The 14,698-nt window shown below is 42.4% G+C and overlaps 1 protein-coding gene across 1 annotated transcript in view; it reads right to left on the bottom strand.

Annotated features, from left to right (window-relative positions):
• Window positions 1-14,698, bottom strand: part of nphp4 (nephronophthisis 4) — a 154,934-nt gene that overhangs the window by 92,636 nt on the left and 47,600 nt on the right. Inside the window, exons 7-8 of the mRNA XM_070969495.1 lie at window positions 5,244-5,428; window positions 217-352 (exon numbers count right to left, since the gene is read on the bottom strand). Coding sequence (XP_070825596.1) covers window positions 217-352; window positions 5,244-5,428 — 321 coding nt within the window. The remainder of the gene's footprint in view (window positions 1-216; window positions 353-5,243; window positions 5,429-14,698) is intronic.

Raw genomic sequence — 14,698 nt, 5'->3', positions numbered from 1 at the left:
TGTGTGTGTGTGTGTGAGAGTGTGTGTGTGTGTGCAGGTGTCTTTCGACATTTATTATTGTGAAGACCTATTTTGTTTTAGAACTTCAGAGGGAGAGTAGAGGTCATTCCTCTCATTTCATCAAGAGGTTGATTTCAGGCTAGGACTTAGATTAAGGATAAGCAATCGGTAAGGTTTAGGACATATGCTGCATATGTGTTTGTGCGTCCCTCTTACCATTGTCTCTCGGCCAATTGGAACAGAGAAGACACACTCCAGCTGGAAGATGATTGCCAAAGCCGGATGATTGGTCAGTCTGAGCTCCAAGCTGCTGCGAAGTCCCAGCGTTTGAGGGAGGGATGATGTTGCTGAGCTGAGGAGCAAAGACACACGAGCACATATGGTGAAAGCGTGAAGCATGTGGTAAAAGAGAACGAGAGAGAGAGAGAGACGCAAAGAGAGATGAGTAATGAAGCTACTATGAGACCCAAATAAAGATAATTAGGGCCACGGGGCATTCGCCCGGGCCCTATTGCCCCTACAGCTATGAAATAGCTGTAGGGCAATAGGGCTCGGGGCGAAGCCCCGAGCCCTATTGTTATTCTGCGGGTTTTTTCTTATTATTCCTCTTCCGTGTCAAATTTCGATTCGCTACTAGTCCTAGAGTTTTGAGAGCACCCAGGCGAATCATATATCAAAACGTGCGGCTCGATCGGACTCGGTGTGCTATTATTTTTCTCTACAGAATACGCGTTTTTCGCGTCGTAAGACGCGAAAAACGCACGAAAAAATCCCATAAGAAATGAATGGGGAGAGGCGAAAAAAGTGAAAAAATCTCCCCCTTTTTCAAAGGGCTACTGCTCCGGCATACGTTCGCCTAGAGACGCCATTCCAACTTTAAAACGTAGACATAAGTCTCGTCTATTGGTGTATTAAGTCTCGTTTCAGTAGGTCGTATAGTTTTTGAGCAGTCGCCGTTCAATGACCATGAGCGTTTTGGGAGAAATTGTGAGTTTATAATGGGTGTGTATTGCACGGAATGTTCGCGCTAGAGTGGAGGGGATTAACTGCTAGAGTGGAGAGAAGCTCTGAAAATTGTGTGAAACTTTTGTCTTTCCACGCTCCTCCAAAGCACAAATTCCGCTCTAGGCACGTGAAAATTTCCAGAGTTGTAGTGCCGCTTGCGCTGATTCTCACGATGTGCCTGGCTAAGCCATAGGACTTACGGTTTTTGAGTTCTCAGCCTCTGAGCGAGGAGAGCGCCTCTGACCTCGCCCATAAGGTCCAATACAAATCAAAAACGGGAGAGACAGAAACCAACCGTTTTTTAACTCGCTGTAAAATCGGCATTTTTGAGTCCAGCGAAAAAAGAAAGTGATTAGAGTGTAGAGCAAAGCCTTGTGGCTCTGATGGTGAAGAAATTTCGTCAATAGGAGTTTCGGTCTTCGCGTGAGAAGCGTTTGTTCGGGGGGTGCGCAGAGGCCAAATTCAGACGTTTCTCAGACTCTCCCAGAGCCAAAGTGGCTCGTCACCATGGTTACCTGTGGCCTGATCTGAAGTTACCGTGGCAACCTCTGAGCCTCAGTGCCTCTCCCACACACACACACATATGCGGCTTAAGCTGCAGCTATGCAGCTAATTCAAATGAGCAGCTCCTCATTAAGGTCTGCATTGGCTTGCTGACCAGCCACAGCCTAGCCTATTACTGGTGAGTTGAAGGTGTTAGTGAGGTAATGAGTGATGTTGGCCTGTTAGCATTAGCCACAATGCTAACATGCTAATGCTAACATGAAGTCCTATGAACTTGTTGGTGCATGGAGGTTTGACTTTTGATGTCGGGTTGTTGAGCTAACGTGCTAATGTTAGCATGCTAATGCTAACATGCTAACTTAGGCTAAAATGATTGTCGAAGGCATTCTAATGGTGGTTCAGAGGGTTTCAATGTGTTATTTGACATGCTAATGTTAGCATGCTAATGCTAACATGCTAACTTAGGCTAAAATGATTGTCGAAGGCATTCTAATGGTGGTTCAGAGGGTTTCAATGTGTTATTTGACATGCTAATGTTAGCATGCTAATGCTAACATGCTAACTTAGGCTAAAATGATTGTCGAAGGCATTCTAATGATGGTTCAGAGGGTTTTAATGTGTTATTTGACATGCTAATGTCAGCTTAGCATTAGCGGTTGGCATCGTCCGGCGGCGGCACCCGTGGCCCTTTCAAAATTTCCCAGGGGGAAATTGTCTAGTTGTGCTTTATAAGCCATTACTGCAGAAACTTACAATCACCTGAGTACAATGTCGTGTCCACTTGTTTCTTTTAATGAAGTTTTAGTTTTTATTAATAGGAAAAGAAATCAACGCGCTGGACCATTTACACTCGCTTGCTAAATGTTCTCTGGCAAGCACTGGCCTCCTGTGTGAGCAGTGGAACAGCACTCTCCGCATTCGTCATTCACAGTTTGCATACACCATAGACGGGAGCATACTGTGGAGTGCTGGCGTGTCACGAGGTGGGGCCGAGCGCCTTTTCTTTTTCGCTTCACGGACTCTCTGGAGAATGGAACAGGCGAGCACTTCAGATTTTTTTTTTTTTTTTTTTTTCTGTCTCTCTGCTGTCTGGAAGCAGCAGGCATAACACAAGCAAGGCAGTGTCAGTTCTCACTGGCAGCGCCCAAAAAGAGGCAAACATTGCAATTATTGCCTGCTCTGGTGCTACCATACTAAACCGCATTTAGGCAAGCACTTTCTTCTTTGGGGGAAAAACAGAAAAGTAAAGAACATAACAACGTTATATGGACGAAGATGATAGTTAGTGAGCAGCCTGTGATGGTGTTGATTATGCATTTGCATGTTTGCAGACACGTTGTCATGATTGTAAGACACCCATATAATCATCCACATAATCGCCACATTAGGTAGCGTCTCATTTGAAGTAGGACACACAATAGATGCTGATTCAGATGCAAACTGAAAAAGGGGATCATCTGCGCGTCATCTGTTGAGCTTTACAGCAAATTTCTTTTTGGGCATTTTATTTAATAGTCCGACGACTCCTTTTACTCAAAGGTCCAATGAATGATCAGTTCATTAAACTGTAGAAAACATCCCATTAAATCAGGCTGAGGGCCACGGCTTAAATAAATGACCTAACACTGACAGAAAGGTGTGGAAGAGTATAATAAAATGCATTAAGGGTACTCGGTAGCTTCTGCTACTGATGGCAACTAGCAGCATGTGCACACCATTCCACTTTCATTCGCTTAAGCATTCTGCAGACGGTACTGTCAGCACAAACACGTTTCTTTACACCCCTCACAGCGGACCTCATTAAGGCACGACAAATTAAGTGCACAGAAAAATTATGACATGTCAATATGGTCACAATATATTCCTTAATGATTTCTTTTCTTATCTTATATAGTGGTCTTGATGTATTTTCATATTGTCCGAGGAGAGGAAGGTCATAGCATGGATCTCAGTTACAGGCTTATTAAACCTGCACAAGACACAAAACACACAACCAACTCATTCATTGAAATTGCTGGCTGTTGTTTACTTGTGCCAGTCAAAGGTTAAGTTGTTCACAACACTGATGTCAAGAAATACTTGCAAAGATTTAACAGGGTTCAATGGGGTATCTGTGACAGCTGGTGTAACCAAAGCACAGTCAGTTCTAAAACACAGAGTATCTGATTCGGCTTCTTTACAGCCTCTTCTGATCCATTAGCAAAGAGCAGGGACCAGCTCTGATTCTGAATCTGAGGACGTTCAACCCAAATGTGACTTAATAGAGAAGTATATCTTAATACTGTTATTGTACATGGAGCTTTCTGAAACTGTACTCATTTAATTCAATGTTTCTGATCCCAGGAATTACAATGAGTTTTAGGACCTCTCATGCCACATTCAGTCTGTGGTGTTGCACCTCTCCGGCTTTGTTCTATGCATGCTAAAAATGTTTAATCCAAGTGTTTTACTGCTCATCTAAGGAAGACGCTGGTGACCTCACACCGGCAGATCCACTTTGACAAGGTCAGTGTCGTGTTGTCTCAGTAAAACCCAGGGGCAAAGGCAGCAGGAGCCATATCTCCTTGATTGGTTATAAAGTGCAAATATGCATTGGAATGTAATGCAAGGCTGTTTTATGAGGGTGGAAGCTTGTACGGCATGGAATAGTGTGTGAATTATGAGGTTGGGGCTGGCTTACAACATGGAAGGCCTGAACAAGCAAGCATTCAGGATTTGTTCTTTCAGCAAGGTCAATGGAGCCACATACAGCTGCATGCAATATATAAAGTACTTGTTCCTACACAACTCTATGTAAAATGTAACATTATGGGTTTTTTTTAATATGTTGTCTTTTTGACTGTCTGCTACTTATTGTCACACGACGCTGGCCTGCCCTTCAGTTGTATTGCTCAAGGACACTTCGACACACATGGACGCAAGGCGCTGGGCATGGAACAGTCGACTGTGGGATTATGCAAGTCTCTGAACACCATTCTTCTGCAAGACATTCCCTCATTTAGTGTTTGCTCCAAAAAAAAACACGTGTGGGTTGAGATGTGGTGAATATTCAGGCTATAGCATGACTCACATCATTTTCATACTCATCAAACCTTTTAGCAACCCCTTGTGCCCTGTATGGCAGCAACTGTACTCTATGTTTCTTCACCCACTTCCTGAGGTTTTTCCTATTATTTGTCACCTGCCTGTAGGAGTCCAGTTAGTTTTCGTCCATATTGAAAGGACAACTATATCCAACGGTCATACAGCCAGCCACCTGGCACCAAACTGGACTGTGTTTGCAGTCTGCTTATATGACAAAGAGGAAAAAACTGACAGCAGTATATGAAATAACTGCTCTCACACAGCATGTGGTAAGAATGGCAAGAATGAGAAACACACCAAATACACACTGTAGATGTAGGAAAGTATGAAGCTAATAAACAGCAGGAGAGAATAAGATACAAGTCTACACATCTCCCAACCAACATTATAAACAAATGAAATTCACACCAACTTAGCTCCTTCAAAATTCAGTTTTTGCTGACTTAACAGGATAAACTTTCTACAATCACTTGCCTATCAGCAACAGGACCAGCGCCGGCAGAAGCTGATGAAATACCGGAAAAATCAGCACTACTGAAAATATTTTTGCACATCTATGGATTTTATCTGACAGAATTATCCTCCACCATCTCCTGTCGCCCACAGCAACAGCTCCACTGTGGATATATACATGCGTTCCCTCCGCTCACCTGTCCTTGACCAGGGTGCCGTGCTTGGAGGCGCTGTCTGCTCGGCCCCTGGCCCCTGAGGCAAGGGCTTCCAACACCACCACTTGGGGCTTATCGAGGAAACACCAGCCATTGTGGACGCCAACGTGGAGCCTCCTTTCCTGAATGACCACCGTCATCTGTGCACCTTCTGGTCCTGGCTGTTTCTGAGAATCAGTGAGAGGAACAATGGAGTTATGAAATTCTGCTAACTCAATGAAGAAAAATGAACATATCAAGATACACATTATGTTACAAACAATAAGGATGATGGCATGTCCTCTGTGGATCTCTGTGTGAGGCAATTACAAGGACTCAGTGACAGTACTTATGAATATGAGGCAGTTCACTCAGCCCCTCTGACAGAACACAACTTCCAGTTGTCCAAACGCGTCCTGCTTATTTGTGACCTTGCTGTGTGTACTACCGTAATGATTTTAATTACGATAGCACACACTCCTAAAGGGAATATAAAAGAGATGGATCCACAAACGCAAAGACCTACTGTAATAATCCTGTCAAAGTGAGTGTTTTCATGGTCATTAAAGTAGAGCATTGCCATCCAATGTCTGCTCAGAACTGATTTAAACACAGTGTTTTGCCAATTTAACCACAATTTTATTTATGCAAAGTTCCCATCCCGCCCCTGTGTTTAGACAGCATTTGACTCTTTAGAAATGTGGCAGTAATGATTATATATTAAGGCTGGCTTACATGACAGGCCCATCGAGTTATCTGTTCCCCTCAACTCTGCAGAATATTTCAGCTCAATGTTTTGGTTTTACAGCCGCAAAACAGAACTACAAGGAGAGTGAACATCATATATTCATCAGGGGGGCAACATGTTCACTATAAGGTGATCATATAGTTACATTTTCGTCTGGTGCTCCAAAATGGCCAAAAAAAACCAATTCATGCTGCTTTCAAAAAAAAAACCTTTTGCAGACCAATGTGTTTATATTCCTCAAAAGTATAAATATATGTGTGTATACATGTGCGTACATACATCCATACACACACATGTATGTGTGTGTGTGTGTGTGTGTGTGTGTATATGTATGTATGTGTGTATGTGAGTGTATGTGTGTGTATATACATGTATGTATGTATGTGTGTGTGTGTGTATATATGTATGTATGAATGTATGTGTGTGTAAAATATGTGTGTGTGTGTATATACGTATGTGTGTATGTGTATGTATATGTATGTATGTATGTATGTATGTGTGTGTGTGTGTGTGTGTGTGTGTGTGTGTGTGTGTTTGTGTGTGTGTGTGTGTGTGTGTGTGTGTGTGTGTGTGTGTGTGTGTGTGTGTGTATATATACATATATATATAGTGTTGGTAGTGTTGGTAGCAGAGTCTCAGGTATCATATCAATAATAGTAGTGGTTGCACTGTTCTCCCAAACTGAATGTCTGAAATGTGGGAACATGGCACATCTTTCAAAAGACGTCTGCACAAGAATCACAATCAGACATCGTCACACAATCTGAATCTAAAGGTTAGTCGAATTCATTTGGAAGCAAAAATGCAGCTGCAAATGTAGATCTCCTCTTCGACCTTGACCTCACACACTCACTGTCGCTGTGCGCACAACAAAATACACTGTGTGTGCTTATCAACGTTGAAAAAACAAGTCAACAGACACCGGTTGAGACTCTGCTGCCACTAACTCTCAGCTGACTGACACCTCCTCAGCGACTGACTGAGCACTCTCTAGCCTTAGAGTCCGGAGCCACGCTGAGCTCGCCTCTCGTCCCACTCCTTCCCATTTGTTTCATTTCAATCTTTTCCCTCTATCCATCACATCTCTCACTCCCACTCCCCCTCTCTTTTCTTGTCATTCTCTCTTTCAGTCCCTCTCGCTGCTTAAAACCATCTCCATATCCACCCACGCCTTCTCAATCAAATTAGCATATCAATTCAGCTTTGGCTTTTTCTTTTAAATCAGCAGGAGCAGCCGGCCAGCCTGCTTGGCTACTGTACAGCCCACGTACACCACAGCTCGCTGCTGCTCTCCTCATGTTACATCTCTGCACTGACAGACTCCATCCCCTTCTTTGCCTGCCTGTTTACTATCTACCCTCCTCTTGTTATCGTCGCTCATTCTCTCACAAGCAACGGCCGATATGTTCTCAGCGGTGTACCGTATTTTTCTTTTGGTGATGGAAGATTAGGGTTCTTGTCGTAACCTCGAGTGATTCCTTGCCTTCTCCGTTTCCTCTTAAAAAATATCTCCAGTAAAACCTCGTCTCAAGTGCTGTGGGAAGAAAGATCCACGCTGGTATAGAATAGTGCAATTCTGGTAACAGAAGGGAGACAGGTGAAGGAGAATCTGAATTGATGTGCAATGTCTTCATAAACACCCAGAGGCCTTGTCTGTTGCTCCACTGCGGTGTGCTTTGTGGAGGTTTACTTTTTATTTACCTATAAGAGGACGCCGTGACTCACTAATGCAATGCTCTATGTATAGTGCGTTTTGAATCGTGTCAGCTCTCATTTGGCTTTGGGAGTGTTACATAACTGTCTTCCAGCTGGATCACATAGGCTAAGGCTCCATTCAATTAACGTTTGCCGTCTCGCTGCCAAGACTAAGATTTGCCCTCACAGAGGAGCGCACATCACACATTTCAATCTGGGACTCTGCACCGTGCCTCCACCGTGACGAGCGGGATAATTACTAATTACCAGAGAAAATCATGAAAAACAAACAACATGCATCAGATCCTTGTGTGCGCACCGTACGGTTAAGGTGAAGTTTTGCAAGTGAAAAGGGAAAAAAGAAAACAACATACATCTTGTTGACAGTATCAGGACATATTATCGTATTTACATCTCACTGCTCTGTGTGACTGGACTCTCTTGTAATGGTGTATATACTGTGTGTAATTTGTTCTCAGGTCTGTCCTTTAAAAGAGATTTTGAACTAAATGAAACACTTTTTTAAAATTCCTGTAATACAGCTGATGTGACAGTTTGCTGTTGTTCTTTTACTGTTCATATTTCGGCCCCAATACAGTACACACCTATTCAAAAATGTATCTGCAGCTAAAGTATTCTAAGTCATACAATGGCAATACCAGTTGGTAGGTGTGGATAATAGCAGCAGTGAGAATGTGCTTCTAAATCTCTGATACAGACGGTCTTTAGTTGACAAAGCTCTGAATAAGCCATTGGTGGACCTGCAGTGCAATCTAACTACCATTTTGCTGGAGACAAGCCCCGTTAATAACAAATACTGAACCTATCACTGATCGAGGAAAAGATGATTTAAGAGTTGTTAAAAAACAAAGCTCTGATTGGTGCAGTCGTTTCTTCAATCATGGAAACAGTCGTCAATGAGCAAAACACAAGACCAGCAGTGCTTGAGTTATAGAACCAGGTGACAAAAGCCACAATGGGATCATCACCCTCCAGCCTCTCCTCCTGTCTCCCTAGTTTGCATCCCGTCTCTCTCTCCCTCCATGTGTCCGTCTCTCTCTCTCTCCTGTCTGTGTGAACGCTGTGCTGCCTCTCCTGTGATGTGTGGCCGGTCCTCATTTCCAGGTCTCCATGGTTGAGAGGAGGTCGTGTCTGGTGATACTTGATGTTGCTCATCATCATCCTGGATTCATACTCTTCACTTATATCTTACAATCTGCATGTACTTGCACTTTTGTCATCATAATTAATATTGTGTATACTGTGATCTTTTGTTGATCTGTTGATCTACACACAGCATCTATTGCATGTCTGTCCATCCTGGGAGAAGGATCCCACTTCTGTAGCTCTCCCTGAGATTTTTTTTTTCAAGTTATCAGTTTAGTGGGGAGCTTTTCCTGATATGGGGTCTAAGGACAGAAGGTACCGTATGTCGCACTGTTAAGTCCCTTGAGGAAACTTGTGATTGGTGATATTGGGCTCTATAAAATGACTTGACTTACTGCACTATATCAACATACATCTCATCTTTGATTCACTACTCATAGCTCAGTTCATCCAGTCTTTTTCAGTTTCCATTCATACTTACTATATACTATATTTGCGTCACATTTCTCGCATAGAACACATGAACACAATGAGTGTATTTACTTTACTTCTTATCTTGTGTTCCATCATTTTTGGCTAGCTGTATTTCACTTCATCTTTACATGAACGTATCCAACAAAAATCGTGTTTTCGGCGAGTGGCAGCAAGCAGTGCAAGTATGACAAGGCATCTGTAAATAATTGCTTTCAGTGACATCCAGATTATAATTATGATTGTGTCATTTCCTACACCGTCTGTCTGCTCCCGCCTCTTTCCTCCACTGCAGCCAGAGCTGGGGGAGATGACAGGGAAACGCCTTTGTCTCTTGTTGGACAGGTCTGCCACGAAGTGTTTCAGAGTGAAAATAAAAGAAAGACAGAGAGAAAGTTGTTTATAAGAGAACATCAGTAACAGTGCTGCTGTGTTCTCTGCATCCCTCTTCTCCCTCCCCTCCTCCGAGTTTCGCTTTCATTTATTTCTTTGCTCTTTTTTCTCACTCCGTCAGTTCCCCTCTCTCGCTACCTCTCTTGCTCGCTATCCTCTTTCTTCTCCCTCTCGCCTCTGTCTGCTGCCGTCACAGATTTCTTCCTCCCTCGCCTGAAATATGAATATTTTAGAGCTAAGAAGCTTAAAGGGAACAATGAAATGGCCCCCAAGTTAAATTATACTCCATTTCCAGAGTCACAGAAGAGGGACTTTTCTGAGTGATGAGCGCACCGGTGCCACGTGGGTGTGTCTTTCGCTTCTTCACACACACATAAGCTTGTTGTCTCCTGCCTTTATGTCATATTTGTGACATTCCCACAGATCTTGCTTTTAGAATCGCTAAACCAGGCAGTGGCATGGTAACCGATCGACATGGTCTCCTCAGCGTAAAAACAATGCACCTGCATTAGAAAAAGTGCAAGTTATTTGTAGCCAATGTGCTTATATAAGTTAAAAAAAAATTATAAAGGAAAAAAAATCATTAAAGAAAAAAATGGGGACGAAGAATGAGACTAATTTGCATGCTTTTGGAGGCAGTTTGTTTTGAGCTTTGTTAACAGAGTAAACAAAAGCAGTGTGTTGTAAGAGAAGAGTTGGGGGTGGGTTTTTTGTCTCACAATTAGACGACTCACCCCAATGTGGGAGCTGTAAAAGGGAAACTAAGCATTCTGCTTAACCACCCGTTTCCTGTTGGAAGAACAATAAAGTGAAAGAAAACGCATCGAAGCCAGTGCATCACTATTGTCTGTGAAGACTACTCCCATGGCTGTTAGTGTGCAGCGCATCACGAGCAAGCCAAAGCCGACCTTACACCAACACGGCCTTGACGGCTCAACAGAAATGTGAGGTGCAAAACCCAGATTGTACTGTTTCTGCAATGTCGAGGAAAAATGACCATATTCCTTTGAAATCTGTGCTCAGGATAAAGGGCTCGCCAGCAAGTCAAAGATAACTCTGCATGGTGGAAAACACACCTTATCTTGGAAAGAAAAACCCTACAGAAAATACAGGCAATACATATCTGTGGAGGATTGTAGTGCATGCTGTTTGCTGAAGAGGCTTGCATTTGATTCCAGTCCACATGAATGGCATTAACTCACACACATTCCTGTCTTTTTTTTATTTTGGAGGGTGTGATTTTTTTTTTCTCCTTCCCCTCATCTGAATTTCAATCCAAACTAAAATGACAAAAAACCTCTGAAGTACAAAAGTGGGAGATTATTTCCTGACTTGAGTATTCAGACCTGAAAATGCATTATCACTGTCAAACATTAACAACAAAGATTCTTTGAGATTCAATTTACCGGTCCAACTGCTGGTGGAGGCAGCGGGAGACAGAGGCGAGAGGATGAAATGTTAGTAAGCAAAATTGATTTAGATGGGGACACTGTCATTTGAATAAAATGGAACTGCTGAAAAAGAAAAAGTCATTTAGAGGGAATTTAGAAATAATAGCAGTTAGAAGAGAAATGTAAAGCAGGCGGCAGCTGCCTCATTGTGCAAGTTTGAGGAAAATGAGTAGATTTTCAGAGGAGGATAAATTAGTTTCTGAAGGTTATTTCATTGTGTTCAAAGGGCAGGATATGAAGTGAGAGAGCAAGCTCTCTTTAATAGCTCCAGCTGGGACATAAGACGCTCCAGAGAGGAAATGGGTCTTGACCCTGTAATCACTGAGTAGGGACTTCATAAATGGCTGAGGCAGGGCTTAGCGGTAGTGATCAATAAGAGGGTCAGAAGTCCCAATATGGTTTCCTGAAACCTGTTACCTACGACCAGTATTGTAATATCAGATGTCTTTCACATCCGAGGCCAAGGAGCATCTTCAAGCAGAGACAGGTGTATGATGCTTTGGCGTTTTTACTAATTCCGGCCACACTCGAAGATGAGATGGTGTTTGAATGTGAGGGATAATGACACACGCTTCCAGAGAGTCTCTTCCAGAGGTCAGCCATAGTCTCACCTGTGTAGAGAAAAAGTGACACGTGTATTGTAGTTGTGCAAAGAATTCTAAAAGAGAGCTGGAAAGAGACGTTTCCTGCCTGGCCAGTCACACTTTCCAATTCCAATATTGGAAAAACTGTGTGTGTTTGGGGGTGGGGGGTGGAGGGGATTTCTGAAGCTATTCCACCATCTGACAAGTACTTCAATTGGAGTTACTCACCAACACCCTAAAGCTGTGGACAAAATCACTCCCTATTTGCTACCTACTACACAACAAATTGTAGTACAATGTGTTACTCACTGTGCATGTACGCATACGCTCATCAAATGTGCACTACTTTTAGCCAAAGATCCCACAATACAGCGCTTCACTGATGGCACAGGGAGAAAAGTGACTGATGTGAGTATAGACACAGCCTAAAGCTCTCCACTGAAACACAATCTAAGAGATGCTTTCCCGATTTTTCGAAGGAAAGCAAATCAAATCACGGACATATGGAATCTAAACAGATCCAACTGGACCGAACTTGAGTAACAGAGCTACATCATCTCACTGAGAGGAGAATATCTTCATTTGGAAGAGTGGAGTTCAGCCGAAATATATAATCAGCAAAATAACAATTCTATGACTCATAGCCTAATTACATCTTTTCTTACTTATCTTGACAACATAATTAATAATGTTCCTTCTCATTTCTGATTAGCGCCATTATCTCAAATTATATTTGATTATCTGTTAGCCCCGTCTTTTATAGATGCTTATTTATGTGTGAGTGTACACAAACACACAGAAATCCAGTATTATATGCAGCGTACGTGTGTCTGACGCCAGTCCACAAAGCAGCACACAAGAAACTGAGATCTATAATAACCAAAATGATTCCTAAAGATATTCGACTATTAATCTAGCAGCAAAATGTAGAGGCACTTTAGCAGAGGTGAGCTTGCTTTGTGTAATATGAGGATTTTATTACACACGGTTTTGCAGGGTTTTCCACTGCATGTCTCTTTAGGTTGGGGATCTGTATATATTGTAAATTTGTACATAGCATATAGAACCAGAGGTTTGATAGGGAGTTTGATCAGTCTGGGGTCTAACTGGCCCAAAACATAAGCTTTGTCACTATTTTGGATAGCACACATTTCACTTCGCTCGGCTTCACTTTAATGGCCAGATGACCATAATCAGTAGAATTTGTTTTGGAAATATGTGGCATAATGCTTCATACACACAGTGTCAGCATGTTTTTAATTATTTGCCAACCAAAAGACAGGTGTTTGTTCATGTATAGTGAATGCAACATGTAAAAAAAGGTAAACATTTGCTTATTTGGTGTAATAAAATGATTTTTAGTCAATATACATGATTTTTCTTCAGTGTGCAAGCCCATCTGTGGGAAATGTTCTGACTTCAACATTCACCGGGTTTTAATAATAGCTTATTTAGTAATTCTTAATTAAGTCAAACCACACGAGGGTTAAACTGAAAGAGTCACACTTTCCTGTATCCGTCACAGGACACGATCCCTGTCATGGTTATGGACTGCACAAGAGCTGCTGGTGGCTGTAAGTATTTCATTCTGGTGATATATGACCGTTTCAGTCCTTGCCATTTAATTTCTTCCTTTACATATATATACATATATTAAAAAAAAAAACAAAAAAAACAATCAAGCACTAACAGCTACACAATGCTTGCTATGATAAAAGCTACATCTGGGTTTTCATCACAGCTTTTGCACAGTAGATTTTGTTTTTCTGTATGGAACCATTAAAAGCCATCAGCTGTTTGACAGTAAGTTTTTGAATGAGCACTTTGTGAAATTAATGTGTAGGCTGTTGTAAAAGGTAATAATAACTATACAGATGGCAACTGGCATCTCAAGGGGTGTGTGTGTGTGTGTGTGTGTGTGTGTGTGGGGGGGGGGGGGGGGGGGGGGGGCAAGAGTGTGTGAGAGAGAAAGCAGGTGAAATTATGTCCCACATGATTTGTGTACAAGGCAATTACCCAGTGAGTTACACAACTCTGGCATGTTTCTCTTACCTTTGAAAACAAGGAAACAAAAGAACTGTCACTGTGTGACTGTCACATCTTTCACACAGTCATCGAGAAGATGCTAGTTGGCCGCTAACTTGTCCTTTTCCGTGTTTCAACCAACAGATAACAGTAGTCAGGACACTGACCTACACATGTGCGTGTGTGTGCGCGTGCGTATGTGCTGCTGCCCACACAGAGGATGTTAGCTCCCCCATATTGAGGGTGAGTCATCCATGGCAAGAAACAGTGGCAGCATCATTAGCATGCCACTCTCATCCTCCCACTCCCCTACTCCTCAACAGATTTTAACTGGCACAGCGCTTCTACCGATAAATCACTGTTGCTCTATTGCTGAAACGCTCTCATAATTCACAACCAAAAATATTAAGGCAAACACAAACTCACACTGCTGCCTTCCCATTTCCCTCACTATTTCATACCACTTGTCCCTCAACATAACATCTCTCATCTCATGCCAGTTTCAGCCACTGCACATATTACACCACCAGCATATCATTTACAATGAAAATGAGCCCAACGGCACACAAACATGCAGTATCATAACCTTAGATGATAAGGCTGGGATCAGTCCTGGAAAAGAAACCAGCCATGCATTAGTCTGTCTACTTTCTGACTTTCTGCCATATCTGTAGCACTCAGCTCCAAACCCATTTATTTCTACTAAAGACATAAATCTCACAAATACAGAGTTTTGTTTAAAAAAGGCTCCATAATGTCCTAAAAAGTCTGGCCATTGCCTTTCATTTACTGGGGACTGTTTTAACCCAAGGACTAATATCTCTGTTGAGCTCTTTATTGTGCTCTATTGAGTATTTACAGCAGCTGGATAGTGTATGTGGAACTGACTCAAAATAAATGACTACAGGGCCAAGCTGAATTTCCAAACAACTAACAGTTATATTTGGGGTGAGGTGACCATAACCTGCCTTTTGTGGAACAATG

The sequence above is a fragment of the Chaetodon trifascialis genome, chromosome 8 (genome assembly GCF_039877785.1).
Source record: "Chaetodon trifascialis isolate fChaTrf1 chromosome 8, fChaTrf1.hap1, whole genome shotgun sequence".
NCBI classification, from domain to species: Eukaryota; Metazoa; Chordata; class Actinopteri; order Chaetodontiformes; family Chaetodontidae; genus Chaetodon; species Chaetodon trifascialis.
This window is presented reverse-complemented; position numbering and strand designations above follow the sequence as displayed.